General features: G+C 38.0%; 1 protein-coding gene across 21 annotated transcripts in view; it reads right to left on the bottom strand.

Annotated features, from left to right (window-relative positions):
• FAM172A (family with sequence similarity 172 member A) overlaps positions 1–27,614 on the bottom strand; it is a 425,882-nt gene that overhangs the window by 110,245 nt on the left and 288,023 nt on the right. For 7 of the 21 annotated variants that reach the window (XM_049108251.1, XM_049108242.1, XM_049108237.1 and 4 more), the window contains one exon: positions 23,624–23,875. The exons of 12 other annotated variants lie outside the window; for them this stretch is intronic. In XM_049108251.1, coding sequence (XP_048964208.1) covers positions 23,697–23,875 — 179 coding nt within the window. In that variant the 3' untranslated portion in view covers positions 23,624–23,696. 2 more of the 21 variants (XM_049108236.1, XM_049108247.1) reach the window with 2 other exon arrangements.

Below are 27,614 nucleotides of genomic sequence, written 5' to 3'. Positions count from 1 at the left end.
TCCAGTTTTGAATGGGTCTTTTATAGACATCAAAGGAAAGACACTAAAAGCAATGTGTGTTTGTGGATTCTATAAAGCATTTCATATAGGAAGCTGTAAAAATAAGAACAGTGACTTCTCCTGTGACTAGAACTTTAGAATAGCTTAAAACACGGTAATTTATTTTTTATGTTTATTTTCAACATATAGGGGCTGGTGATTTCAAATATAAGGAGCTGATTATATCTTAACCATGCTAGTGAAATAAAAATATTTAGCCCATGAAATCCCTTCAAAATTTATGGTTTAAAAAAATAATAATGAAATTTCTATCATGATCTTTTAGAATCATTTTAAGTTCAACATTTACACTAATGTTAACCTAACATTATATGGAATTGTGCATAGATTCCAAAGCCCATTTACAAAGATTCAAATACCATCTGTGAAGCTGCAGTAAATTACCCTGTAACATTAATCTTTAAACCAGGCACTAAATCAGAACAGAAACATACCAAAGAGATTTAAGGCAACAGAGTCATAACTGAATTATCAAGATTAATGTAAATAAGTTTCACATATAAGAAATGCAGGCTCTCAGTATTACATTGTTTTCACTTTGAATGAAATATATAAAATTATATCTAAATCCTAAAAATAAATTGCTAATATCTAAGTGACACTAGTGGTTTTTCTACATGCAAAAAGAACTGTGAAAATGATGGCTGAATGGTGTTGTTAATCTAAGCGTGCTCCAACTTAAGAAGTATGTTAACAAAATTTTGATTTTATAAAATAGACACAATAGGAAGTGAGTATTAACATCATAAAAATAAACTAAGTTTTAATCTTTAAGCCAAATCTAGATTTCTTAAAAGATGTTGATCAATAGAATTTTCACATAAATAAAACTCTTTGGGAAAATGAAGAAAGATAATTAGAGTACTACGTGTCATCAAATTAAAAAATGCCATTATTCCACATACCATTTCAAAAGAAAAAACACTGCCAATTAAGTTATAACAAAATGCTTTCTGATGCTAACTGCAAGGTATATTTATACTTTTGGTAGTTAAAATCATGTCTTGTAATCAGTGAAATACAGTATTTTATAATAAATTGACTTGTCTATCAATATACATAATGAATATGTTTGCATATGTTTGAGAGCAATCTAATTTTGAAACCTAGTCAGTAGGTAATATTAAATAAATTTTATTGTATAGAAAGCATTGAGAGGACATTGACTGTATATTTTCTATCTTCTCTGAGGACAGAAGTGGAGAAAGAGCGACTGATATATTGGTAATTTGGGTTTGCTTGGGTAATTTATTGATTAATTAATATTCTTACTTTTTTCTACCAAGGATTTAAGGCAGATGACAAGAAGTTGACACACAATAAAATAATTACGGAAATAAATAGAAAACCAGAACTAGGGAAAAGAACAAGAGCAAAGGGATTGTTAAGAACTTATATTATTTCAATAGGATATGAAAAGAATTTATGAGTAACAAAATAGGTCCTAGATTTTTATTTTTCACTGTAATTTAAAAAATAGGGCATAATATATTTATCTGTGAGAGTTTAGGAACAATTTTGCCGTAAGTATGTAGGACTCTGCTAATCTCAAACAATTTCTATAAAACAGAGTATTATAGTCTTTTATTATGTGTTAAAAGATAGATACCATATAAAGTATAACCAAGAGAGAAATTAAATACTGGGGAAAATAACTCTAAAACATCAGAAGCTCTTCCTTGAAAAGATTAATTTGATTGTAGCAATAGCTAAAGTAGGATGAATATGAATATGAAGTCTAAGTCTGTGTATGTGCAAATGTTCAAACTGTTCTGTGGCAGGGCATCTGAGTGGCTCAGTCAGTTAAGGTGACTCTTGGTTTCAGCTCAGGTCATGATCTCAGGATCCTGAGACTGAGTCCTGCATACGGCTCTGTGCTCAGTGCGGAGTCAGCTTGGGATTCTTTCCCTCTTCCTCTCCTTCCCCCTCTGCCCCTCTCCCAATGGTATGCATCCACACATTCTATCTCATAAATAAACAAAATCTTAAAAAAAAAAAAAAAACCCAAACAAACCAACTGTTCTGTGGTATAGACATTGCTACACTATTTTAGGATATAGGTGAGTAAATGAGTGGGGACCGTCCAGGACCTGAAGGTACTAGCTGGAATGAATACTTCTGCAACTAGGCCCTCCACCTACTGGGCCACAGGCTGCATACAATAGTCAGTAAACGTGGTATAATGACCCAGGGCACTGTGTGAACATCTAGATCTATCCAAGATCACAATGGGAAAGCAATCTGCTGGTGGATCAGTTCAAGCATTTAAAATGTAGGATCTTTCTGTATTTAGTTATCCTACATTTCCTCTTCTCTCTGTATCAGATAGTATAAGCATCTGACTGTGGCTTGTATATTACATTTTCCAAGACACTAGTGAAACTGACACAAGGACGACTATGATGGACATATCCAAAGCCCTTCTTTGGGGAAGCACTCCTCTTCAACTCACATAGTCCTCGTTGGACCCAAAATTACAATGCCATGCTCAACTCCAGCCCCTTCAAGACATAGCTAGCCCAGGCTCACCAATCACAGCCAGTCCTACTAGTCAATTTCTCTGGCTTCAGTGATTAGTTCATGCACCATCATGGTACCCAGGCAGGGCCAATAAGTTTTCACTGACATTCTAATTTGGATGCTAGAGCTTTTTCTCTAGGATAACACTGAATAGAAGATGCTACATATGCTTTTTATCTACCTTCCTGGTACCGGGTAAAGAAAGCCCTGTTTCCAGAAGGAAAGAATGAGGTCAATAGGCAAAGAAAAGTAGAGAAGAAGATAGAGACAGAGCCTTGATGGCAGAGTTTAAGCCCCACTATCTAGTAGTACCAGAAGCAGATCTACCTCTGGGTTTTTCCATTTACATGAATCAATAAATTACTTTTGTTTGTAAGCAGTTTGAATTAGAGTTATGTACCTTAGAATGAAAAAAACCTCTATTTTTTTTTTTTGGAAAAAACCTCTATTATTTAACACAGTAATTTAAGAGGGTTGGTTGTATTCTCTTTTTTTCCAGCTTCTATAAAATGTGAGGCTGATATTCATGTGTGCATATTTAAATTCATGTGTACACATCTGAATCTGTGAAATAAATATATGGTAAATTTTAATAGTGGCATTTAAAAATGTTACTATGTGTTTAAGGGCAAGAAAGGTCTCTAAAAAGGGTAAGCAATCCAAAATAATTCATATTCAGTTTTCTAATATTTTAAATTATGAAGAGAGGAAGGCATTGGGGAGGAGGAGTTTATTCTCCTGATTATGTTTTTCTAGGCACAATTAAAAGTAGTTTGCATTTGCTGAAAACACATGAGTTTTGTATTGGGGAAAAAGTGGCAGAGAAAGGTACTGGGAAGCAAAGGAAAGCAAGCCAAAGATGGTTTTACTGTAGACAATTCTCTGAATAAACAACCCACTCATAAACAATTGAGAGCTAGGGGCAGCTATTTCTCTTGGGTTAGAAGGCCATAAGATTGGACAATAAATGCTTTTCTAGAATGAATTTTCATACTGCTTACACTTCAACATGTAAACCATTTTAAAAATGGACTAGAAAATAACTGTCATCTGGCATTATGATTTGTGTGAGCTTACATTCCACCTCAAGTTGAGTTATAAACAACTGCAATAAAAATATCTGTGTTCTCAGAATGCTTACTTATCTTCCACTTCCTAAATATCCCTATTAAACTCCCACACAGGAGTACCTGGGTGGCTTGGCTGTTGGGCACCTGCTTTTGGCTCAGGTCATGATCCCAGGGTCCTAGGATCGAGTCCTATATCGGGTTTCCTGCAAGGAGCCTGCTTCTCCCTCTGCTTATGTCTCTGCCTCTCTCTCTCTCTCTCTGTGTTTCTCATGAATAAATAAATAAAATCTTAAAAAAAAACACCTCCCACATAGCTAACTTTTAGAAAACTTAGGTTATTATGCTATCTACCTCTGGCTATTCTCTGTTGGTGGTTAAGGGCCTGAAAAGGCAATGGCCCAATGGAATGAACCAAACTTGAGTCTGCTACCTTAAGCAGACCTCTCAAAATTATTCATCTAACAACTATTTCATCATACACACTTTGGGAATTTTCAGAGGTAATATATATTCATAAGAAACATATCAATGCTGCATCCTAATAGATTTCTGGCTTGTCTTCAAAACAAAATTTGTCTGCTGAAATAACTTAAGCTAAAAAATGTCATTTGGTATTTAAAGACAAAGCATGGATGTCAAGACACATGTGTTTATTGATGGCTCTGAAACTGGTCAGTTTGCATGATTTGGGAAAAAAATTTAGTCTTCAAATTCGACATGATATGAAGGACTCATTTTAGGTAGTTTTGCAAGAATTATTATATAAGTGAAAACATTTCAATATAGAGGATGGAAGCAATATTAGATTTAAATAATAACTAAAGATCAATTGGTTTGTTTGTTTTTTATAAACAAGACCACTGGGAAGCATTGCATTGTTCTTTATGCCTTGCTAAGTACTTTCCAATAATTTTTATGAGGATTTTTTGGAGGTTCTAAGAATGACTCTGTATGGGAGTATATCAGTAATTTTTATTTCATATGAGAATAAAAGCACAGATGGATTATTTGTCTTAAATAAATTCTTTGATACACAAACTTAGGTACCTATTCTATCTTCAGTATCAAGGCAGGGAGAGTGTAACAGTGTTCCATGACAGCCAACTGGCGGTCCTAAGCAAATGTATTTTTGCGAACAATGGAACCTAGGCTACTATTTAACACTTTATCTTTGGTGCCTGATTTTTTTTTTCAATAACCAAAACCTTCCCAGGGTTTATGATATTGTAATAAAATGAAAAGAAACAGCTTTTTATCAAAAGCCTCGTGAAGGCAAATGACTCCAATTGAACAATAGGCCAGTGGATCTGCTGACCATTAATTTCTGTAGATTTGCTGATCTGCAGTGCCATAGCAAACCATCAATAAGCTTTATGTCAGTACCAAATTATTCTAGTTCCCAGAGGAAAGGCCTTCAGAAGCTCAGATCTTGACATTAAGAATTAGGCTATATGTCATAAAAACCAGCCATACAAAGAATAGTTTCTTGTTTTAACTAATAACATCAACAAAAATACTATAAAGAAATTGTCTGTTGTGTTGTTCACTGTCTCCTTAAGAATGATATATAAATAAAAAAAAAAAAAGAATGATATATAAATCTTTAAATTTAATGTTAAGAATATATTTACCTTGAAAAGATATTCCATGCTCATGGATTGGAAGAACAGATATTGTTAAAATGTCCATAGTACCCAAAGCAGTCTACAAATTTAAGGCATTCCTTACCAAAATACCAACAGCACTCTTCACAGAACTAGAACAAACAATCCCAAAATTTATCAGGAACCACAAAAGACCTCAAATAGCAAAGAAATTCTGAACAAAAAATTAACACAGGAGGTATCAATTCCAGTTTCTGGGTTATACTGCAAAACTATAAAAATCAAAACAGGATGGTACTAGCACAAAAAAGAGACACACAGATCAACAGAACAGTATGGAAAGCCCAGAAACAAATCAATTGTCATGCACCACATTAATAAAAGAAAGGATAAGGAACCATACGATCCTCTCAACAGATGCAGGAAAAGTATTTGAATAAGTACAGTAACCATTCTTGATAAAAACTCTCAACAAAGTTGGGATAGAGGGAATACACCTCAACATCATAAAGGCCATATATGAAAGACTCACAGCTAATATCCTCAAGAGTTTTTTCCTCTATGGTCAGGAACATGACAGGGATGTCTATTCTCACCACTGTTATCTAAAATAGTACTAGAAGTTCTAGCCTCAGTAATCACATGACAAAAAGAAATAAAAGGCATCCAAATCAGTAAAGAAGAAGTCAAATTTCCACCATTCATAGATAACATGACAGACATTTTTCCAAAGAGATATACAGATGACTAACAGACAGATGAAAAGATGCTCAACATCACTCATCATCAGGGAAATAAAAACCAAAACTACAATGAGATACCACCTCAATAAATAATAGTGAAAGGGAATATAAGGGAAGGGAGAAGAAATGTGTGGGAAATAAAAAAAAGGGAATATAAATAATAGTGAAAGAGATACCACCTCACATTTGTCAGAATGGCTAAATTTAACAACACAGGAAACAAGAGATGTTGGTAAGGATGTGGAGACTGGGGAACCCTCTTATACTGTTGGTGGGAATGCAAACTGGCGCAGGCACTCTGGAGAACAGTATGAAGTTTCCTTGAAAAGTTGAAAATAGAACTACCCCATAGCCTAGCAAGTTGCACTACTAGGTATTCACCCAAAGGATACAAGAATACTGATTCAAAGGGACACATACACCTGATGTTTATAGAATTATAAACAATAGCCAAATTATGGAAAAAGTCCAAATGTTCATCAACCGATGAATGGATAAAGAAGATGTGGTGTATATCTATATATCTATTATATTCCTATATACATACATAGGAATATTACTTAGCCATCAAAAAGAGTGAAATCTTGCCATTTGCAATGATGTGGATGGAACTAGAGTATAATACTAAGCTAAATAAGCCAGAGAAAGAAAAATACTGTATGATTTCACTCAGATGTGTAATTTAAGAAACAAAACAAATAAACAAAGGAAAAGTGAGACAAACCAAAAAACAGACTCTCCCGCCCCCCCCAAAAAAAGGATTCATAAACTACTGAGAACAAACTGTTGGTTACCAGAGGGGTGGTGACTGGGGGGACGGGTGAAGTAGGTGGAGGAGATTAAGAGTAGACTTATCGGGATGCCTGGGTGGCTCAGCCGTTGAGTGTCTGTCTTGGGCTCAGGTCCTGACCCTGGGATCCGGGATTGAGTCCCACATTGGGCTCCCTGCATGGAGCCTGCTTCTCCCTCTGCCTGTGTCTCTGCCTCTTTCTCTTTCTGTGTCTCTCATGAATAAATAAATAAAACCTTAAAAAAATAATAGACTTATGATGAGCATTGAGTAATGTATAGAATTGGTAGCATTATATCAATACACCTTAAACTAAGAGAACACTGTATGCTAATAATACTGGAATAAAAATAAAAATAAAATATTTTCCCTAATACATTCTGGAAGATTCATGTAATTGGCTTCATGTACTGAGAACTATGTAAATTACTTGCTCTGGCTGCCAGGATTTTAACCACTGCATTTAACTCTCAATTGTAGTAACTACTCACAGCCTAGGTTTCTGGTCAAAATAGATTCTTCACTTTTCCTTCCCTTCCTAACTTTTGGTCTTCTCTGTCTTCTTACACCTTCCATTTAACAGCTCCTATTTATCCTTCATGTCCTAGCTCAAGTTGTCCCGGCTCTGAAAATGTTCCTAGATATCCCTCAGCGAGTTATGTGCTCCTATCTTTGTGCTCTCCTTTCACCCCTTCCTCTAACAATGGCTACCTGGTGTAGTGATCCTTGTTTTCTCACTTCTCTCCTCTATCTAGACTGCATGTTCCTTGTCTACTTCTGAATCTTCAGTGCTTACCTCTTAACAGGTGCCTAGTAGAAACTCAGTCATTGTGGAAGTATAGAGGTATGATGCTACTGCCTATGAGAATGTGAGAGTGTGGAACCTGGAGGGAGAGCAGGAGTGGACTTGGGCGTCACAGCAAGGATGTCTCAGAGATGGCCAAAAGCTGCTACCCTGCTGTTATCCTTTTGCTCATTGTGTTCTCATGCATTACCTTTGACCTACACGGTTCATATTTTATGAAATGTATTTATATGAATATTAGCATATACATGCACATGTTTTTAGAACAGTGAGAAATGAAATCATTGCTCTGTACTTTCAAAATTTAATAACATTTGCAAGAATATAAAAATACATGGTTAGATAATGTAATTAAATGTATATGCATATTTGTGATTAGGACAGGTGGAGTTTTCTGGGTGTGTCTTAGAATGTACATGGAGATAAACATGCTAAAGACTTGTAAGATATTCCACTGAATACATGGAATCATTACTGTCCTCATTAAGACAATGATAGAAAATCTATACTTGCTTTTTAGTAGAAAGTGGTATTTCATTTATATGTGGTTTTATTTCAACTGCAGTATCACTGGATCAACTGTGAGAAAATATTTAAATCTCACAAATTCAAGTACCTTCTGTTTCCTAAATGTTCACATGGTGTATATATGTGCACAGAGAATGTTCACCAAATAAATTGTTTACTGACTAATGCAAGAAACTCAGTTTAAAAATAAAAATGATACAATTTTTTATGGAGTGTGCCATTTCTGGAAACTCAAATAAAAAGGATAAAGATTCTTTCACTTCTCATTTAAAAGCATAACATTTTTGTTAGTATTTTACTTAAAATTTCTTGGCCCAGAAGACAAAAATTTATGGCTTTAGATTAACTACTTTAATGATGTGACACAGAAACAGCAAAATATTCTTTCCTACCTATGGTGTTGCTATGATTGCCTCTTCAGGAGAGAACAGAACACAATAAATCCCTGAATGGTAAGCCTTTTTCTACTTCTTCTCTTTAGTTTAAATCTCAAGGTAACACATATTTACAATCAGACAAGTGCCATAAAAATATGTGTGATATGGGGTAATAATCGATTGTATTTGCATGTACTTAATGACATTATTTACAGAGAGAATGATTTACACCTCAAGTACTAAAAAAACTTACTCCATGTCTACTTAGATTTAGCAACAATCAGTGTCTAAATACTTGCTATCAGCTGTTTTAGCTCTGCTTTTCATAAATATAACACAATCATAACAAATTAAAGGCAAGTCACTTGACTGTCCTGTTACATTAGCTTGATGGAATTAGAGGCTGACAATGCTTAGCAGAAAGTGACAGGGCTTTCTCAATAGGTTCACATATCAATTTTTCTGGAGAGGGGATCCCTGGGTGGCGCAGCGGTTTAGCGCCTGCCTTTGGCTCAGGGTGCGATCCTGGAGACCCGGGATCGAATCCCACGTCTGGCTCCCGGTGCATGGAGCCTGCTTCTCCCTCTGCCTGTGTCTCTGCCTCTCTCTCTCTCTCTCTCTCTGTGTGTGACTATCGTAAATAAATAAAAATTTAAAAAAAAAAAACTTAAAAAAATTTTTTTTTCTGGAGAAAGAAAGAATCATATCTTTATCAAAATATCCAAAATTTTCTTTCTTTCTCCATCTCTCCGTCCCTCCCTTTCTTCTTTCCTTTTCTTTTTTAAAAGCCAACCAGCACTGGAAGCACAAAATATCCAAAATTTTCTTCCTAAGATAATACCTCTCAAACTCACTGATGAGAGTCCAAGTGTTCTGTTCCTAAAAGATAAAAATAAGTAGCTACTGTAATTCTTCAGCCCATAAAGTTACTAGCCGGGATGAAAGAAATGTTATTTTTCCTGAAATGTTGCTGAGGGGGAACCTTAGAGCACTGATACTATCTAAGTGAATAGTATAATATCCTAGAGACAGGATGCAGATCTGGGACTGCTTGACTCTATGGCTAATGCTTTCCTTTCCAACACACCACCTCTTATTCAACTCCTTTATAGGAAAAGATAGCCTTCCTATATGTTCCCCACAACCCACACTTAGAATTTCTCTGTATCAGGAGTGGTGGTGTTATGGATTGAAATATGTCCCACTGAAATTTATATTTTGAAGTCTTGACCCACAGGACCCCAGTATGTGGCCTTATTTGGAGACAGAGCCTTTATAGAGGCAATTAAATTAAATGACATTATTGGGGGGCTCCTAATCCAATATGACCACTGTCCTTATAGAAACAGAAAATCAGGACTCAGAGACATGCAAGAAGGAAGACATTATGGAAAGACAACAAAGAGAAGATGGCCACGTACAAGCCAAGGAGAGAGATCTGAAACAGATTCTTCCTCACAGCCCTAGGAAAGAAGCAACCCTGCTCACACCTGGACCTTGGACTTTGAGTCTCCAGAACTGTGAGACAACACATTTCTGTTCCTTAAGCCACCCAATCTGTGGTATTTCGTTACAGCAGCCCTAGCAAATGAATACGATAGATTGTGGCCCCAAAAGCGAAAGGGTGTGGATATCTTAGAGTATGAATACAGGCAGGATTGCTCTCCATTTGGGAGAGACAACTGGAGCCAGAGCACATCAGAAAGGAAAGGTTAAATGGGAATCACAGTGGGAAGGTCAGTGCCATCCTACTCTGTCCATTCCTATACTCTGTCTCCTCGTAGGCCCCATATTCGGGCTGTGGTGCACTGTTTTGTTCTTATTCATGGAGATTCATACAATTATTACAGGCTTGAAACAACTTCAGAGGCTATTCCTTTCAATTACTTTACACTGTATGGGTTTTCAAGAAGTCTTTATATTCTTCAAGCCAAATTCCTATCATCTGTTTCTTTACCTAGTTGTCATTTGACAGCTGAGGAAATGGACTTTATTTTTTCCCCAATTATTATGAATTTCAAAAGTCATTTCCCAATATCAGATAGTAAGGTTTTTGGCAATCGAGACTACTGTCTCTACTTTTTGTGTTTTCTTATTTATTCAGTTTTGGCTATTAATCACTGAGGCCTACTATGTGAAAGTTCCTGGGGATGCAAAGGAATGATTTATGAGATGTAAATAAACCACAGACAAGGCAGTGGAAACACAATGGTGAGAAAAATTATTATTATTATTTTTTAGAGAGGGAGGGAGGGGCAGAGGGAAAGAGAATTTTAAGCAGGGTCCATGCCCAGTTGGAGCTGGAGCCTGACGTGGGGCTTGATCTCACAACCCTGAGATCATGACCTGAGTTGAAATCAGGAGTCAGATGCTTAACCGACTGAACCACCTTGGTGTCCCTGGAGAGAAAAATTATTGAGTGCCTACTACATAAGAGAGAAGTCCTAGAGATTTCTTTCTATACTACTTAATTTTATGCTTTTATCAACTCTCTCACCCTATCGATTGCTAGACATATTTTACAGATGAGAAACTGGGGCTGAAAGAAGCAACCCATTCAGAGTAAGAGAGACTATAGGTGACTGAGCTGGGTTTTTACCCTAAAAATGCCTGTGCCCCAAACTATGCCTTGGCTATTATAGGACCACACTTCCTCTGCACATAGGTCCCTCTGGTTTAGAATATTTAATATTGATGTTATAAGAAGTAATATTTATATATTATAAAAGGACTATAAACATCAATCTAAATTAAGACTCTCCACCTGACATCCCATACTATTTATTACTAGTTATAATCACATTTTATTTGCTTAATGTCAATGACTAACCATACTTTTAAGCTCCTTGAGGGTCAGGATGGACCTGTTCTTTGGTCACTACTGCATCTTAGCACCCAGGACATTACCTGTTATATAGGGTATTCAATTAATATTTTCTGAATGAAGATAATTAATGAATAATTAAATCCAGCTGAAATTTTAATTGGGCTGGTGCTATGAGCTGAATCGTTTCCCCATAAAAATTCAGACACTGAAATCCTACCCCAAAGTACCCTAGAATGTGACCTTATTTGGAGATATTTACAGAGATAATTAAGTTAAAATGAGGTCATTAGGGTAATCCAGTGATTGTTGTCTTTGTAAGAAGAGGAAATTTGGACACAGATATGTACCCAAGGAAGATAATGTGAAGACACAGAGAGAGGACAGCCATCTACAAGCCTGATACAGATCCTTCCCTCACAGCCTTCAGAAGGAACCAACCTTGCCCACATTGATCTCAGCCTTCTAGTTTCCAGAAGTATGGAAAAATAAATTTCTGTTCTGTAAGCTCCCCAAGGTGGAGTACTTGTTACGGCAACCGTGGCAAACTAATAGATGGTATATTGAAACAAATTCTCTTTCAGTGAAAAGGTATATATTAAGATTTTCCCACTACTCAGTCTATATTAATCAAAGCTTTACAGTTGTTCTAGGAACATCATCAACCATTCTAAGATAATAAATCAACCTAACGCATCTTCTACACTGCCCTAGCCATTGCACCAAGATCTAGAAGAAGGTGTACACCACACATCCTGGAAGGAAGAAGACAACTAATTATTAAACAATGCAGTTACTCTTTTAGACAAGATGTGATATAACAGATTACATCTGTTGTACAGATTTAGAAGCGAATATTGAATCCAAAATGTAGTGATTTCTCAGGAAGGCCTCAATTCTTCCTTTTCCAACCCTAGTCTTTGGCAGGCAGCCAGCAGAAGAGTCAACTGTAATAAGTGAAGTTGGTTTGTACTTCTTTTGTTGAAAACTGGGGGATGAGAGCCTAAGAAGCCCAAGTTCAATGCCAAAGTAGCTTATTTTGCCCTTAGCAGAATTCACAGCAGGGTTCCTAGCTAAAAGTGAGGTGGCAGGGCGGCAGCCCAACAGACTGATACACTGCACTCTTTTCTGAAGGTAGCCTTGTAGGTAAACCATACAGTTTCTTCAGGAGCTTCTTGTAATGTTTCTCTTCACTGGTGTAACCATGCTAATACTAATGCTTGTTTTAAGGATTTTACTGGGTCCTGGGGTAGATTCACTTCATGACAGTTCATCTTTCAACTGGTTGGGGTTATAATCACAGGAACTGCCCCTGCCTTCAAACCTAGCAATCTATAGATCTCATTTATATTTGTTTGGTTTCTTTAAATATGATAAGTAGGGAGGATTCTACTGTGATAAAATCAGGGTTTCGATATTTTCAAATGGCTTTTAAAATTGAAAAGTAAACATTCAGAAACATGAAAATGATTTGGGCTTATATTATACTCTAAATATGGGTTAACACCACTGAGGTATATAAACACACTAATTGTAATTGTAAATTACCATGTTGCACAGGAAAACAGACATATGGCAGGTGTCTTCACTCACTGAACTACACTACAGCTCTTTAACATTAATGGGCATCTGATATAAAAAAAAAACAACTAATTTTTAGCAATGTCTCTCTGACTGATATATCCCAATGTTCCTCCGTTTAGAGAACTGCCTTTCTTTTTAAAGAAACTACACATTTGACAAGAAATGAAAAGGTCAAATTTATTATTCCAAAATACTGCTTTATAATGAAAAGTTAACCATTTTAGAGATAAAAGAAGACTAGCAGAATGAATATTTTTAGGACCCCTAGATTTTGTAGCACCTTCCTTTAGACTTTTTTTTAAAAATATTTTTACTGTATAATATACATAGCAAAACAATTTTATAAAAATCACCAATATTTATATAGAGTTGTATATGTAACATACATTTTTCCTTAAAAATAAGAAGTATCATAAAGCTTAATAAACTCTTTTTGCCTCACTCAGTAATCTATTCTGACCTTTGCCAAAACTGTAGCTCTGTAACACAATTTTTACCAGATATGGTGTTCCTTTTTATGTACTTATCCCTTTGTTGAACATTGAGGTTGTTTCTAACATTTTGTTGTTTAAAAAAAATGCTGTCATGACCATCCTTATTGCTACATTTTTGCACACACGCGCAGTTATTTTCTTATAAAAATTCATTACAGTTGAAATGATTAGCCAAAGAAAACTTCACATTTTAAAAACTTCCCATATGAACTACCCAATAACCCTTCTTGAAGATTGCACTAATTCACATTCCCACAAAATGGAACAGCCAAATACTCGTTTCTGTTTTTTTTGGTCCATAAGCGCCACCATACTGTTTAAATTCTTATGGTTTCATAACAGTTGGTAGGTGAAGACCACCCTACCTCTCTTCTTCAAAATTTTATTTTCCTAAGTTTGATTCTTTCAGTTTACCATCACTTTGTCACATAATACTCTCATACTCCACTAGGATTTTATTGGAATGGCATTGTAGTGTTCACTTCCAAAACACTGTTTTACACTATTTTACACAATACAATTTCATGCCCTAAAAAATTCATCATGAATAGATTCTTCCAAGCAAACGAATATTGTTTAGTAAGCAGGACAATTTCTAGAAGAAAGCTATAAACAAAACTGGCTACACTGAAAAATAAATCCCATGACACAGTTTTAGTATAAGAAACAAAGACGCACGGTATGTATATTTCAAAACTGTGAAATTATAGGAAATATTTAGATACTATTTCAAGAGCAAGATAATGTTTTGGAACAAGGGAGCATATTCTAACATTTCAAGTTTTCTTAGACAACAGATAGGAAAGATTCTAGGAACAAGAGAAATTGTTCTTTATGATAGGAATTGATCAAAAGGTCAAGGAGTGATAAAAATTTAAGAACAATAAAGGTAATAATTAATACAACATTTGCTCTGAATGTGAAAGACTTTTATAAGAAGTGATTCAGGTCCTCTATTCTATACTGAGCTAGAAATATCCAGAAAATATAGATCCAACGAAAACCAGGAATTACCTGTTGGACCAGTTACTGTGTCAAGGCAAAACTCGTGAAAATAAGTGGCTGAATTTCTAAAGTTCTGAAACTACAGATGTACAAAAAATCATGTCTCCTCTGAGAATGTGATGAGAGCTATCATCACCATGTGTACACATATGTACAAACACACTACTTTGCCTGTACTCTAAAGTTCAGCATCATCCAAGAATACTAGCCTTGTCTCAAGGAAATGCGAGATAAAGGAAACATCTGATAAAGAATATTTCAGAATCATAGGAAGAGTGGTTGGAATTTGTATTTTCAATTGAGGTTAGGGGGAAATCTGGCAAATATGAAGACTCTGCACTGTTGTTTGACATTTGCCTTGATCACCTACTCCACTGAAATTGTTCTCACTAATGTTGCCACTGAGACTTTTGGTAGTGACATGGTATATCTTACTTGATTTTGTGTTACTTGATCTCTGTACATTTGACCCTGCTCAGCCCAGACACCCTACTATTGGTTTTCTCCCAACTTGAAGGGCAGTTCCTTTTCAGTTTTGGGGGATTTTATTATTGAGGTTTCTACTTATAATCTTAGATCTTTGAAAAAAAAAAAAAACAAAATTCTCTAAATATCAAAGCTGCCCCAAGGCCCAGCCTTTTCTTTCTTCATAGTCAAGAGGACCAGTGATGGAAAAATGATGTGAGGGCTGATCAATGACACAGAGTAGCATTTGCCTAGGCAGAGGTGTGGCAATGACACAGAGTAGTGTTTGCCTAGGCAGAGGTGTGGCAGCTGTGAGAATGATGCAGCTGGGCAGGTGCTGACGCAGACCCTGGAGTTGCCCCCTCAGATTGAAAGCCAGCCCATTACCATTTCTCCAAATATGCAAGGGCTGCGGAATTAGAGGAGCAGCCTGGGTCAGAGCTTCCTCACAGCTTTTAGGAGCTGTTGAATGTTGACATAACCACAACTGTTAATCTTGCCATTAAATACTACCTGGCCCTCGGGGGGAAACATCTCCCTTTTAACACTGTCCAGTAGGGTTGTCTGGGAAAAGGGAGAAATGGGACTGGTGCTATGTGACTTTTAGTGGGATAGTCCAAGAGTGAGTGATTAGTCACCTGTTACATTTAAAGCTAAGTGAAGTTTGTCTCCATTTTCACAAACCTATGTATATTGTCAGTGTTTTATCTTCAAACACTGACAAGAAGGAAAAATATGCATTGGAAGAAACCATAGAAAACTAGAGAAAAACAATTAATAAAAATACAAGCTAAAAGTTATCAGTTAGAAAATAAAAACAGCAGTAAATAAGATAAAAAAATTTTATAAAGACTTGTTCTTTGTAAATACCTATATATAAATTCTTATAAGAACTGGTTAAGAAAAGAATGTAGAGAAAGAAAAGACTGACAATATTAGTAATTAATAGAAGATATAAACTGAGATATAATATTTAGTGACAGAATTATAAAGCAATAAATATTATATGCAGGGGGTACCGCAGCAGAGGTACAGACACAGAAAAACTAATGATTTGTTTCGTAGATGACCAAAATTTACCAATGTAAAAGTAGAAAAAAACAATTCTGTGGATGAGCCTGGAAAGGCTATGTAAGATGAATCAAAAAAAAAAAAAAAACAAAAACAAAAACAAAAAGAAGATGAATCACCACACAAGCTACCAGGGAATGTTGACTCAGCCACTGTGGATATTCTCTAAGAAGCATATCTGAGTTCCAAAGGAAGTAAGGGAAATCCCCAGGTAATAAACCAAAAGGAGCCGAAAATCAGGGAAATAAACTAGAGCTGGGGCTGAGCTAGCACTGTGCAGCCTGCCAACCTCAGTAACTAAGGGATCCCAAGTGCCATGACTGTGGCAGGACGGGAGCTAAACCAGTGGGATCCCATAAGGTGGAGAGCAGACCTCTACCTGACACCGAGCACTCTAAGAGAGAAGAGAATTAGGAAAAAAAAATCATCTTTCAAGAAAGGGGGGAGACCAAGCAAACTCTGGGTTTTATGTACTCTTGCCCTATCCCAACCTCAAACCTTCCCCCAGAGGGTCACTATTATTCTGGAAACTGTGTGTATATTTGCATAAAGTTCTGCTTGTTTTTGACAAAAAATAGTATACTGAAAGACTCTTCTGTGACTTGAGTTTTTCATTCAATATCGTGTTTATAAGAAAAAAAAACCCCTATGTTTTCTGATAACCACAAGTAATAATAGACGCAATTCATTTCCGATTAATAAAAAAAGAGAGACGGAAACAAAACATCCGAAACCCATATGTCCTGTAATGTACCTTAAAACCAATGCTAGGTAAAAACAACGCAGTGAGAACTTCAACTTCCTTCCCCCAAATTTCCTGAACAACTCGCACCCCATCCCTTAGGTATCCTTGACTACTTCAGGCCGCGAATGAGCTCCTGGTGTTAGCAGCGCTGAGCTGAACCTCGGGACCGTGTTGCCAGGTCAGCCCTCCCCGGCAGGGTGGGACCCCCAGTTTGAAAGCCTGGGGTGGCCCTGGGCGGTGGCTGGGGCGCAGAGAGTACATGGGCATAAAGTAGGGCTCTCGGGAGTGGGGGGAGCCGGCCTGCAGCCCCGAGGCCCGGGGCGGGGGGGGGGGGGCGAGGTCGGTGTCTGGCCACCACCCACCCCGCTGGGTTAGAGAACCAGGCTCGCAGCACCCCTCCTGCGGCGGGGGCGGCCCTGCGCGCGTGGGCTCGGGCTCCCGCACGGCGGAAGAGTTTCTCGGCGCCGCCCGCACGCGCCTCTCGCCTCTCGCCTCTCGGGCTGGCCCGCCTCCGCTCCGTTCTGCACACGCCCAGAAGGTTCCTGGGCCTCCCGCCTGCCTCCCGGCACGGCCGGCTGCGGGGCCCGGGGCCTTTCCCTCTCCGGTCCCCACGCAGCCCACGCGCCGGGAGCCGCCTGGGCGCTCAGCCAGACCTCGGTGCGGGGAGTCCGGCAGGCGCCGACGGCTCTCGAGGCCCCGGAGCGGGCCCGCGGCAGAGGCGACGGTGCAGGCGAGGGGCCGCGTGGCTGACCTCCGGGGCTCCCGCGGGTCCCCCACCCCGGCCCCTGCTTGCACGCCCTCCCTCCGTGGTACAAGGCTCCCTCCTGGGCTCTGCACTGCTAAGGCTCTGGGATCTCTGGGGCCCGTCTCCATCTCTCCCCCAAGGGAACCCAGGCATTTACTAACAGCTCCTGGGAACTCTGGGATCTCACCCCTTTCCTCCACAGATAATGGAGGAAGCAACCCCTTTGGGCTTGAGAAATATCTGCTGAACATCTATGATGCCAGGGATTGCTGGGACTACCCCTCACTTCATGAACTGTCCCCTCACTGCTATCACTGTGGTCACAAGCACTGCCAATAACCTTTCCTTTGCACATCTTCAGTTCCTGTGCCCTAAAAAACCTAAGCATCCCTACCTAAATTTCTTCTAAAGTCCCTCAGCTTACTGTCCGCTTCTATCCCACTCCCCCACCCCCCTTGCTTTTGCCAGATTGTAGTCGCTCAACCTACTATGTATTTCATCCCTCCCCCCCGCCCCCAGACAGGACTCAGAATGGGCCTGACCTGCCATTCCCCATTGACCATGCTTCCTTCCATGGTCCTACACCTGGCCCCTCTCCCATCAGAGACCCAGGATCTGAACATATTTGTCCCTCCATCATGTCCCCGGCTCAAGCATCCAGTCCTAGGCCTTAAGTGGAAAAAGGTGAGGGAGTGGGAGAAGATCCGACCTTAGGTTCAAGCTCCCGGGGGGGGGGGGGGGGGGAGGGGGGGGGCCTGTGGGCCGTGGGGGAAGACAGTGATCTTGACTGGACAATCCCAGCCTCTTACCTCTTCACTTTCCGACTGAACCATGATGTGGCTTAGCCCTACCCACATATACTGAAATGTCTTCTTGAAGTCATTGCCGACCTTCCAGATGTCAAATCTGATGGCCTTTTAAAAATTCTAATCCTATTAAACTTCTCTGTAGTATCTGACAATGCTGACTACTCTTCTTGTTCCTTTTTAAATTTCTGGAAACACGCAAATCTGTATTTTAGCCTTGACTTCTAATATCCAGTTCTGTATTTCCCATTGCCCCAAATCAAATTCATTATTTGCATCCTAAACCTGCTTCTCTTCCAGGGCTCCCTGAGCTGGTTAATGGCATTTTTGACCTTTCTCATTTCTCCCTCCCTCTTTCTCTGCTTCCCTCCCTCCCTCCCTTCCTTCCCACCCTCCTCTACCACACTCTCCCCAACTCCCTGCACCCCATCTTACTCTGTACTCTGAGAATATCTCACTTCACACTAAAGATCCTGTGCTTTTCATGACAATTACACCTTTAGTCATGCTGGTCCCTCTGTCCGAAATGGTTTCCCTTTGCTTTTTGGTCTCATTCTCTCATTCATTCAGGATTCTGCTCAAACGTCATCTCATTAGAGAGGCCTTCTCTGACTATCTGATCTAAAACAGTATCCCTTGCCATTTTCTGTTCCTTTTATTCAGCTTTGTTTTGTGGTTATTAATAGGAATTAGCACCTAAAATATAATTATTTGTCTGTATGCTTATTGTATGTTTCTCTGCTGCTAAGAGAGCAGGGACTTTGTCCGGACTGCTGCATCTATGGTGCCTACCACTGGGCTTGGTTCACAGAAGATGTTCAGTAAACATTCCCCGAATAACCAGAGTAGGCTCTATTTCCAGCCACCTTTCAGGTGCAGTTTAGAAGTGACCTTATGGTGAGACCTACCTCCAGGCAGTTATTTCCTGCTTTTGTGCTGTTCCCCTTGTACTTGATATATGTTTTTATTATAACATTTATCAGTAATTATTTATTTTATGTCTCTCTTCCTCCATCTAGAGTGTGAAGTACTTAAGGGCATGTAGGTGCCACAAAGCCTGGCACATAATGGAACCCTGACTGATATAGTGTTCAATAAACATTTGCTGAATGAGTGAATGAATTCTCACCTTTACAATTGTGAAAGTACAGCAAGTTTAGTTCCAGCTTAACAAGAAACTTGACCCTGCCAGGAGCCTCTCCATTATTTTCCCCTGTACTCAAGCAAGGCAGCAGCTCTTACTAGATCAGGGTAGTAGTACCATGAGACTAAATTCAACACAACACTACAGGTACCAAGGTTATAGATGTGCCTCTGAAGCAACGGTAAAGGGAAAAAGAACTGGGAAGTCAAGCTGCCATGTGTACAGGCTGTGGGTGTGACTGCTGTCTCTGTCTCCACTGTGGCCCCGGCTAGAAAGAGTGCTAGCAGACAGCAAAGTCCTTGTCTGTCTGGTTCAATGCTAGATCCTCACCACCTGGAACTATATCTGGCACAGAGTACGAAGTTAATGACTATTTTTTAACGTCAAATAAATGAATCTGTGTGGCATTAATGGTGAGAAGGCTTCTGTATTTGCTTTCAGATAGGTTTCAAGGTGACAGTCTATGAAAAACAGTTTACAATATACAAAATTTCACTTAAGAATAATTTTGTTGAGATCTCCTCTTTCCAGGTATACTTTCATGCTATTTTTTTTTTCAAAACTACAAAGCAACCAGTGTCTCCCAAACAGAATGAAAGGTAGATCACAAAGAGAGAACAATTACACAAATTAAGGCCCACATATTGAAACCAGCCCATTTGCAAAGGAGAACCACAGAAAAAAGGTTTATTAATTGTCTAAAAACAATAGCTGAACAAACATATTTTTAGTGAATTGGAAAAAAGTGAATTCCACTGAATTTGAGGAAAGATTATATTAACTGAGTTAAAACAGTAGCTAAACACATTTACTAAATTAAAAAGTAAAGCTATATTAAATCGGTGGGTTTTAAAATTAACTTGGGTGCTCTCAATTAAGGCTCCCTCTATACTTGGTCAGATTCCACCTGCCAACCTGCCTATCTCCTGTTAGTGCACATGTGCTATCATAAATAAAAGCCCATATTCTTTTTTTTTAAGGTTTTATTTATTTATTCGTGAGAGACACACACACACACAGAGGCAGAGAGAAAGGGAGAAGCAGGCTCCATGCAGGGAGCCCGATGTGGGACTCAATCCCAGGACTCCAGGATCACGCCCTGGGCCGAAGGCAGGGCTAAACAGCTGAGCCACCCAGGGATCCCCAAAAGCCCATATTCTTAAGGGAAGTCTTGACATCTCCTTACAAGTATATTAAACATGCTATGGAAACGGGGTTATCAGGGAAAAAAAGCAGGAGCACAGTTGGTAGGAAGAGAATTGGATATCAGGAGAAGGCAGGTGATGGGAATGCCCAAGACAACCACCACTGCTGGGGCGGGGGCGCCTGAAAGACTAATCCATCACCTTCAGCAAATAGAGACCTCTTAGTAAGGGATTAGATTACAATGTAGGGAGCAGGCCAGTCTTATCCATAGAGAATTACAAAGTAAGGATAAGAAACACATGGTCCCAGGCTCTCATGTATTTAAAATCTAAACTGGGAAGAAGAAAAACTGTCAGGAGAACAGGACAGCTACACTTGCTCAATGAGAGGTTAACAGTTTTCTATTATTAGGATCTTTGGAATTCAGAGAAGTGAACTTTTAAGCAAAGATGCACACGGCATCAGGATTTGTAGTATTAGGCTCTCCGTAAGTATCCTCTATTCTAAGGCAGCAAAACCAGCTGCCAAGAAGCCATAATGGTAAGAAGCAGGAGAAAGTGAAGGCAAAGTTAATACACATTCTTGTAGGGCTTGCTTCAAGTGCCACCTCTTTGGAAACTTTTGCCCATACACTAGAGACCACAGTGCTCTTCCTTAGCCCTGAACTTATTGAATTTCCACTCAGATAAACTGGCTGCTTTACACACTTAGTTGGGGTTTCATGTCTTAATTCCCCCACCTAGGAGCTATGAAACCTCCTATGGACACTACAGACACCATTTATTTTGTACTCATGGGGCAAACAATGTGCTAAAACGTGAGCTACCCACAGTATTCTCAGTATGATATGTGCAAAAAACACACATAGATGTGAAGGAGATCTGGCTTTGACTCACACCATCCTGTTGATCAGTGATCTTACTGGCTAGGAAGGTGATCCTTGTTTTTTCATCTCTCCAAATGCATCTCTCCTAGTGCTGCTCATGCTCCAGACAGAAGAGAGGGCTTTGTTCAAAAATATATGAGAAATTTCATTTCTCTAGCAGAGGCTCCAAAACCAAACCAAAACAAACTTTTTGAAGGTAATTAAATCAACAGAGTAGACCAGAAGATCTAATAATAATGGATGAGTCAGGCAGAGAGGACAAGGCAGACTAGATGGTGCTAATTTCATAGTTTACCCCAACCTATAGGCATCCTAATAACATAGCACTGACCAGGCATCAGGGTGTGAAGGCACTGTCACCTGAAGGGCAGGCGTAGGTCCCCAAGAACCACATTAGTCAAGGAGCAAGACAAAAGGCAAAGGCAGGAGACAAGATCCATACACCAGGCACTGGGAGGTTTCTCTCTGGGTCTAGGAAGGTAAGCTGAGCATCCAGGAAAACTGTGGCAGCTGAGTATACATGCTTCCCACCTTCCAGTGAGAGAGTCAGCACCACACTTTAAAACAGTTTAGTTCGCAGAAAACTACCTCAAAATACACTAAAATGATTAAACTGTTAATCCTCTGTGTGGATTTTTAAGTAGAAAACTAGAGACAAAGTGAGACATCAAAGATAAGTTAAGCAATTAAGAAAAAAGGGTACCTGAAGGTGAAGGACATAGAACACTGAAGTTGTAATAACATGGAAAAAGTTAACCAAACCAATGTGGTCTCTACAAAACAATCGCTTATTGCTCTATGAAGTAAATTCCCCAAAAAGCTAATAGCACCGTTCTGCATAGAAGAGAACAGAGGACAAGACAGGGTGAAAGGACAGCTACTGGTGAATTATAGTAAAGCCAGACGCTTTTGCTCTTCTAAATCATGTAGAGAAAAACTAGGATGTAATAGTGCCGCCAACATAGACTTTCTTTTCAGATTAAGATTATGAAGGATTTTTTGGTTGTTCTTTCTTTTTGTTGTTCTTTTTGTTATTTAAAAAAAATGACTCTGCTGTATATAACCGCTGCTTAGAAAAGGAAGCTCATGACACAACCACAGAGCCAGACTACAAAGAGATCTTGCATATATAGGAAAAAATCCTTCCATTATATTTTGTAGAGCTGCAGTATTGATGAACTATGAACTTCCTGTGCTATAAAATAATATTAAATATAAAAACTCTACAGCCTTCCCCAGAGGCCTCAAAGAATTTTAAGTGTCGGTATAAGGCAGGAAGAGCAATTGAGCTGAACAGGGCTGAGTTGAAAGGCACTCTGGTGATGAGTCAGGTATATTCACCGATAGTCGCAGACAGATAAAGTGTAAAGGTTCTTGTTATGTCAAGCAGGATTTAAACAAAGTTTTTAGCTGAGTTTGCCCTTGTTCCACAAGATAAGCTTTAAGGATGTTCTTGCACTGATTATTCTAGTCATTGTCTTCTACATTCAAATTTGTACTCTGCTTACACTTTAGAGCAGGAGATACACAACTTGTTTAATGAATTTTTTTCCATTATACTGCACAGTAAAAAAACACCTAACAGAAATGATAGCTTTGGACCAATGAAACCGATAATTCAGGAGGTGACATGACCTCGGAGAAGTAAATGAGAAATAGAAAAGAATTTCTGTTTACAGGAGATAACTCTTTTAGGTGGTGTGAGAATTATTACTTTGTTAAGGAGATTCCAAATCAGATGATCTTGGTGCCAATACCATCAGAAATCTGGGGCTTCTGTGAATTTCCCTGGAATCTCCTCAAGAAACTATGAGCTAAAGTAAGCCAAACAGAGACACTCATACCTTTTCTGGAAAAATGAACACTTACATTCAGTAACATGAAATGCAATAATGACCATGGAAAATTCCAAAGGTAGTATCAGACTCAAGATTTTAAGTTCCAATATAGTAACTTTATCTAAATATATAAATTAAAAACTCCTTTTGGCATCTTGTTATTTTATTTTTAAAAAGATTTATTTATTTATTTATTTATTTATTTATTTATTTATTTATTTATTTGAGAGAGTGAGTAGGGAGAGGGATAGAGGGAGACAGAGATTATATATATATATATATATATATATATATATATATATATATTTTTTTTTTTTTTTTTTTTTTTTTTTTTTTTTTTTGAGACAGAGAGAATCTTAAGCAGACTCTCTGCTGAGCAAGGAGTCTGATGTGGGGCTGGATCCTAGGGCTCTGAGACCATGACCTGAGCCAAAATCAAGAGTTGGCTACTTAGGGCAGCCCCAGTGGTTCAGTGGTTTAGTGCCGCCTTCAGCCCGGGGTGTGATCCTGGAGACCTGGGATCGAGTCCCACGTCGGGCTCCCTGCATGGGGCCTGCTTCTCCCTCTGCCTGTGTCTCTGCCTCTATCTTGCTCTCTGTGTCTCTCGTGAATAAATAAATAAAATCTTTAAAAAAAAAAAAAAGAGTTGGCTACTTAACGACTGAGCCACCCAGGTGCCCCTCCTTTTAGCATTTTATTCTATTTTTTAAGATGTTATTTATTTATTTGAGAGAGAGAGTGAGAATGCACAAGAAGGGGTAAGGTCAGAGGGAGAAGCAGACTCCCTACTAGTGGAGAGCCTGATGTGGGGCTTGAATCCGAGACTCTGGGATCATGACCTGAGCAGAAGGCAGATTCTTTAACTGACTGAGCCACCCAGGTGCTCCAACCCATTTAGCATTTTAAAACTGACAAAGTCCTTGGTTTTACACAGTGAGGTAATAATTCAGGTTATTGAACTGAATCCTCTTCAAAGTCAACTCACTAGGATTCCAAAGGTCCTAAAGAGAACGAACTAGGCTATCAGCCTCTTTTCTGAGCAAAAGATTCATGCCCAAATCCATATTAATTTGTTTAGAGTCACTGCAGCTTTCAGTAGCTGTTCTCCATCCTATGTGTGTGCAGATAATATCAGCCAAATGATGGTTTCACTTTCTGAAAGCCTCAGAACTCCAGGAAACAATTATGTCAAAGCAGTGATGAATGGAGAGATGAAAGCAAGATTTCAATCATCATTATGTATTTAATGAAAACTTAACTATATTTTTGAATGTTCAACTGTACATTCACATGGTTCTAGAAGTACAAAAAGGTAAAAGTGAGAATGCACAGCATTTATTTTTAATTTTTATTTTGTTGCCAATCATAGCATCATTTCCAAGTGTTAACTTGGTTAACTTCCAGCTAGAATTTTATATTTTGCTTACATAGAATTTCTTATAATAATTTAAATTCAAGAAAGACATTTGTGGGTTTCTTTTTATGATTGACAGAAATGTAGATGAAACATAAGGAAGAAACCAATGAATTTAAAGAAGTTTCTCATAAGGATATGTTCTAGGGCAGGTGTCATTTTGAAAGGAAGACAATATATTAAAGGACCGATAGTCTTTCAGTAGAGTGTGACAGAACAAGACATTAGCAGGAAGAATGAAAGGGAAAGGCCTAGTGTGGAATTTTAGTAGATTTAGGACAATGAAGAAATGTGGTCAAATACTGAAGAACAGGCAAATTGAGGATAAATACTGTATTTCTGTAGAAGATGCACTGGGAGGCTCTAAGAGTTAATCCTGTAATGAGACATGACTAGAATCAGGACTTAGTCTAGAAAACACAAAGACAGAAGCAGGAGAGAAATGGCAGAAAGTTTTAAATTCTCAAATTTTGAAAAGCAATGAGCAATTTCTCTAAAACTGTAGTACTTGATTTGCTGGATAAAATAATTTCTAATAATAATAACTATAGGAAGTCCTTGCTTTGCACTGTATAAATGATTATAAAAATGACAGTACAAGTTGAAACCATGCAAAGTGATCATGATAATCAATAGGAAAAACTATGGTTGTTTCATGACCTTTAAATTTTTTTTTGGTCAAAACATGAAAAATCCTCCTACTGCCAGTGAAAAATGAGTAGGGGAACGAAAAAATGGTAAAACCAATTATATTTAGTACACTGTAATGTAGAACATTAGAAACATTGAGAATTAAAATGCTTTCTTTCTTTGTAAAAAACCTACTAAAGTAGTTTGAATAGTGCTTGACTTCCCTTCATACAACTTATGATACAGTTCAAAGCAAATCTTTTCTCTGCCTTGGCTAATTTTCATGCTCCTAAGTTTGATTCAGCTTCCAACATTTTATCCTTCGCACTTCCAATGTCGTGAAATATCTCTGAGAGTTCATGTGAAGTGTTTTTTGCTAGCGTCACTTCCTCCGGGACATCTTCATCTTTTTCGTCACCAGCACTTTACAATTTTACTTTCAGCATTCCATTTATTTGCTGCACTTTCATCTTTGCTGGCCAAGTCTCTCTTCTGATCATCCATTTTTGTAAGATGTAAGATAGCGCTATCTATACATGAACTGAATAACAGATATGCAGTGATCAATCAGTGAAAGATTTTGAAAGAAATGATGTGATCGACTGCTGATCACGATGTGCATCTGTTATTCACATGGGGATTCATACTTAGTGCAGTTATTCACAATTAATATATTGTGATAACTGAAATTTGAACCTTGTTTTTTGGGGGGTTTGGAGTTATTAACCAAACTATGGTAACTGAAACTTGGGTATTTGGGACCATACAAAGTGAAGACAAGACTGTCTATATTTACTGAGTCCTAACTATATGCCAGGTACTATTTTAACAGTCCTATATGGATTATTTCACTTAATTCTGACCATTACCCAATACAATGGTACTAGTATTATCCCCATTTTATAGGCAGAGTGATTGTAGATCTTCCTCTGGCCATGTTATAGAATTAATTCTCTTACATATTTGGGAGAATACAAGCTACTCACAATCATGATAAACCCACAGCTTTTCCTCATAAATGGTGACTTACTACCATTACAGAGTTTGAAATGACAGCATACTCATTCAATTGAAACATGTATCTGAAGTGAAAAGTCAGAGTCTCATACTAGCATGGAAGGAAGGTGGATACTTTCAGAAGATGCACTAACTCTTAGATAGCAGTGGGGGTACCAGTCAATAAAAATGGATGTTGATGAACTAAGAGTTACTCTTGGGTCCTGAAGGAGCTCACCGTATGTCCTTAACTCTCCTCCCCCCATCTATTTCAATGATCATCCTCTTTTTAGTAACAAAGAGAATCTTTGCAACAAACAGAAGACTTTTTGCTAGAGTTCCTTGAGGGGCAAGAATCGTATCTAGCAATCTTTATACTGTTAGAGTCTAGACTAGTGTGTCTAGTACATATTAAGTGCTCAATAAATCTTCGTAGAATTAAGGAACAAATATTTATAGTTTCTTGCCTCAAAAGAACCAAGAATAACTCAAATTTATGGAAAGACATGAGGTTAAGCTCTAATTTTAGGGGAAACAGATTAATTAAAATTATTAGTTGACTAACTGGTAAAAATAACTAAATTTGGGTTTTCTGAAATATAAGCTTTACCACCTGTGTTGATCTGATATGTTTGATATTGTTTCTGAAGAAACGCAAACCAAGTAACTCTGAGAGACTGTTCTTTCATTACATCAGTGCTAAAGAAGTCTACACTACAAAGATTATGGAAGACTATACTTTTCACTATAAAATTCAAGCCACAAGTAGTTTTTTTATTATTTCCCAACTATTGGTTATATATAATCACTTGTATATGTGGCCTTAAATCAACAATCTCTTTTTAAAAGCTTAATCACTTTCCCACTGGAAACTCAGCAGGAAGGGTGTGGCTTCTCTGCCACAAAATTAAAAGGGAAATAAGACCCTAAATTTCTTTGAAGGCAATTTATTAAAAGTAAATAAAAGTTAAAATCTGAAATCCTTCATATTGCTTTTGAAAAATACCTGAAACATTTGCTAAAAAGAAAAGAATCTCTAAGCCAACACTGATTTCAGATGGTTATCAGAAATGTTTAATTTAGGGTCTCTTAACAAAAGTCTCATTTATAGAGATCATTGCTACACAAAGTTTAAAATCATGTTTCTGTTTCTTTGCCCAGAATTTCAACAAGTAACTTATATAGTATTTTGGAAATCAAGAAATTATGTAATACAATTGAATTCTGTCAAGGATTATGCCATGAGATTATTCAAAACGTCTGTAAACTAGCTGGTGTAAGATTTCCTTATTTTGTGGTGTAATATATTGACTACTTGGGGTTA

This window comes from Canis lupus, chromosome 3 (assembly GCF_003254725.2).
Source record: "Canis lupus dingo isolate Sandy chromosome 3, ASM325472v2, whole genome shotgun sequence".
Lineage (NCBI taxonomy): Eukaryota > Metazoa > Chordata > Mammalia > Carnivora > Canidae > Canis > Canis lupus.
Note: the sequence above shows the minus strand (reverse complement) of the source record. Positions and strands in the feature narration are given on the sequence as shown.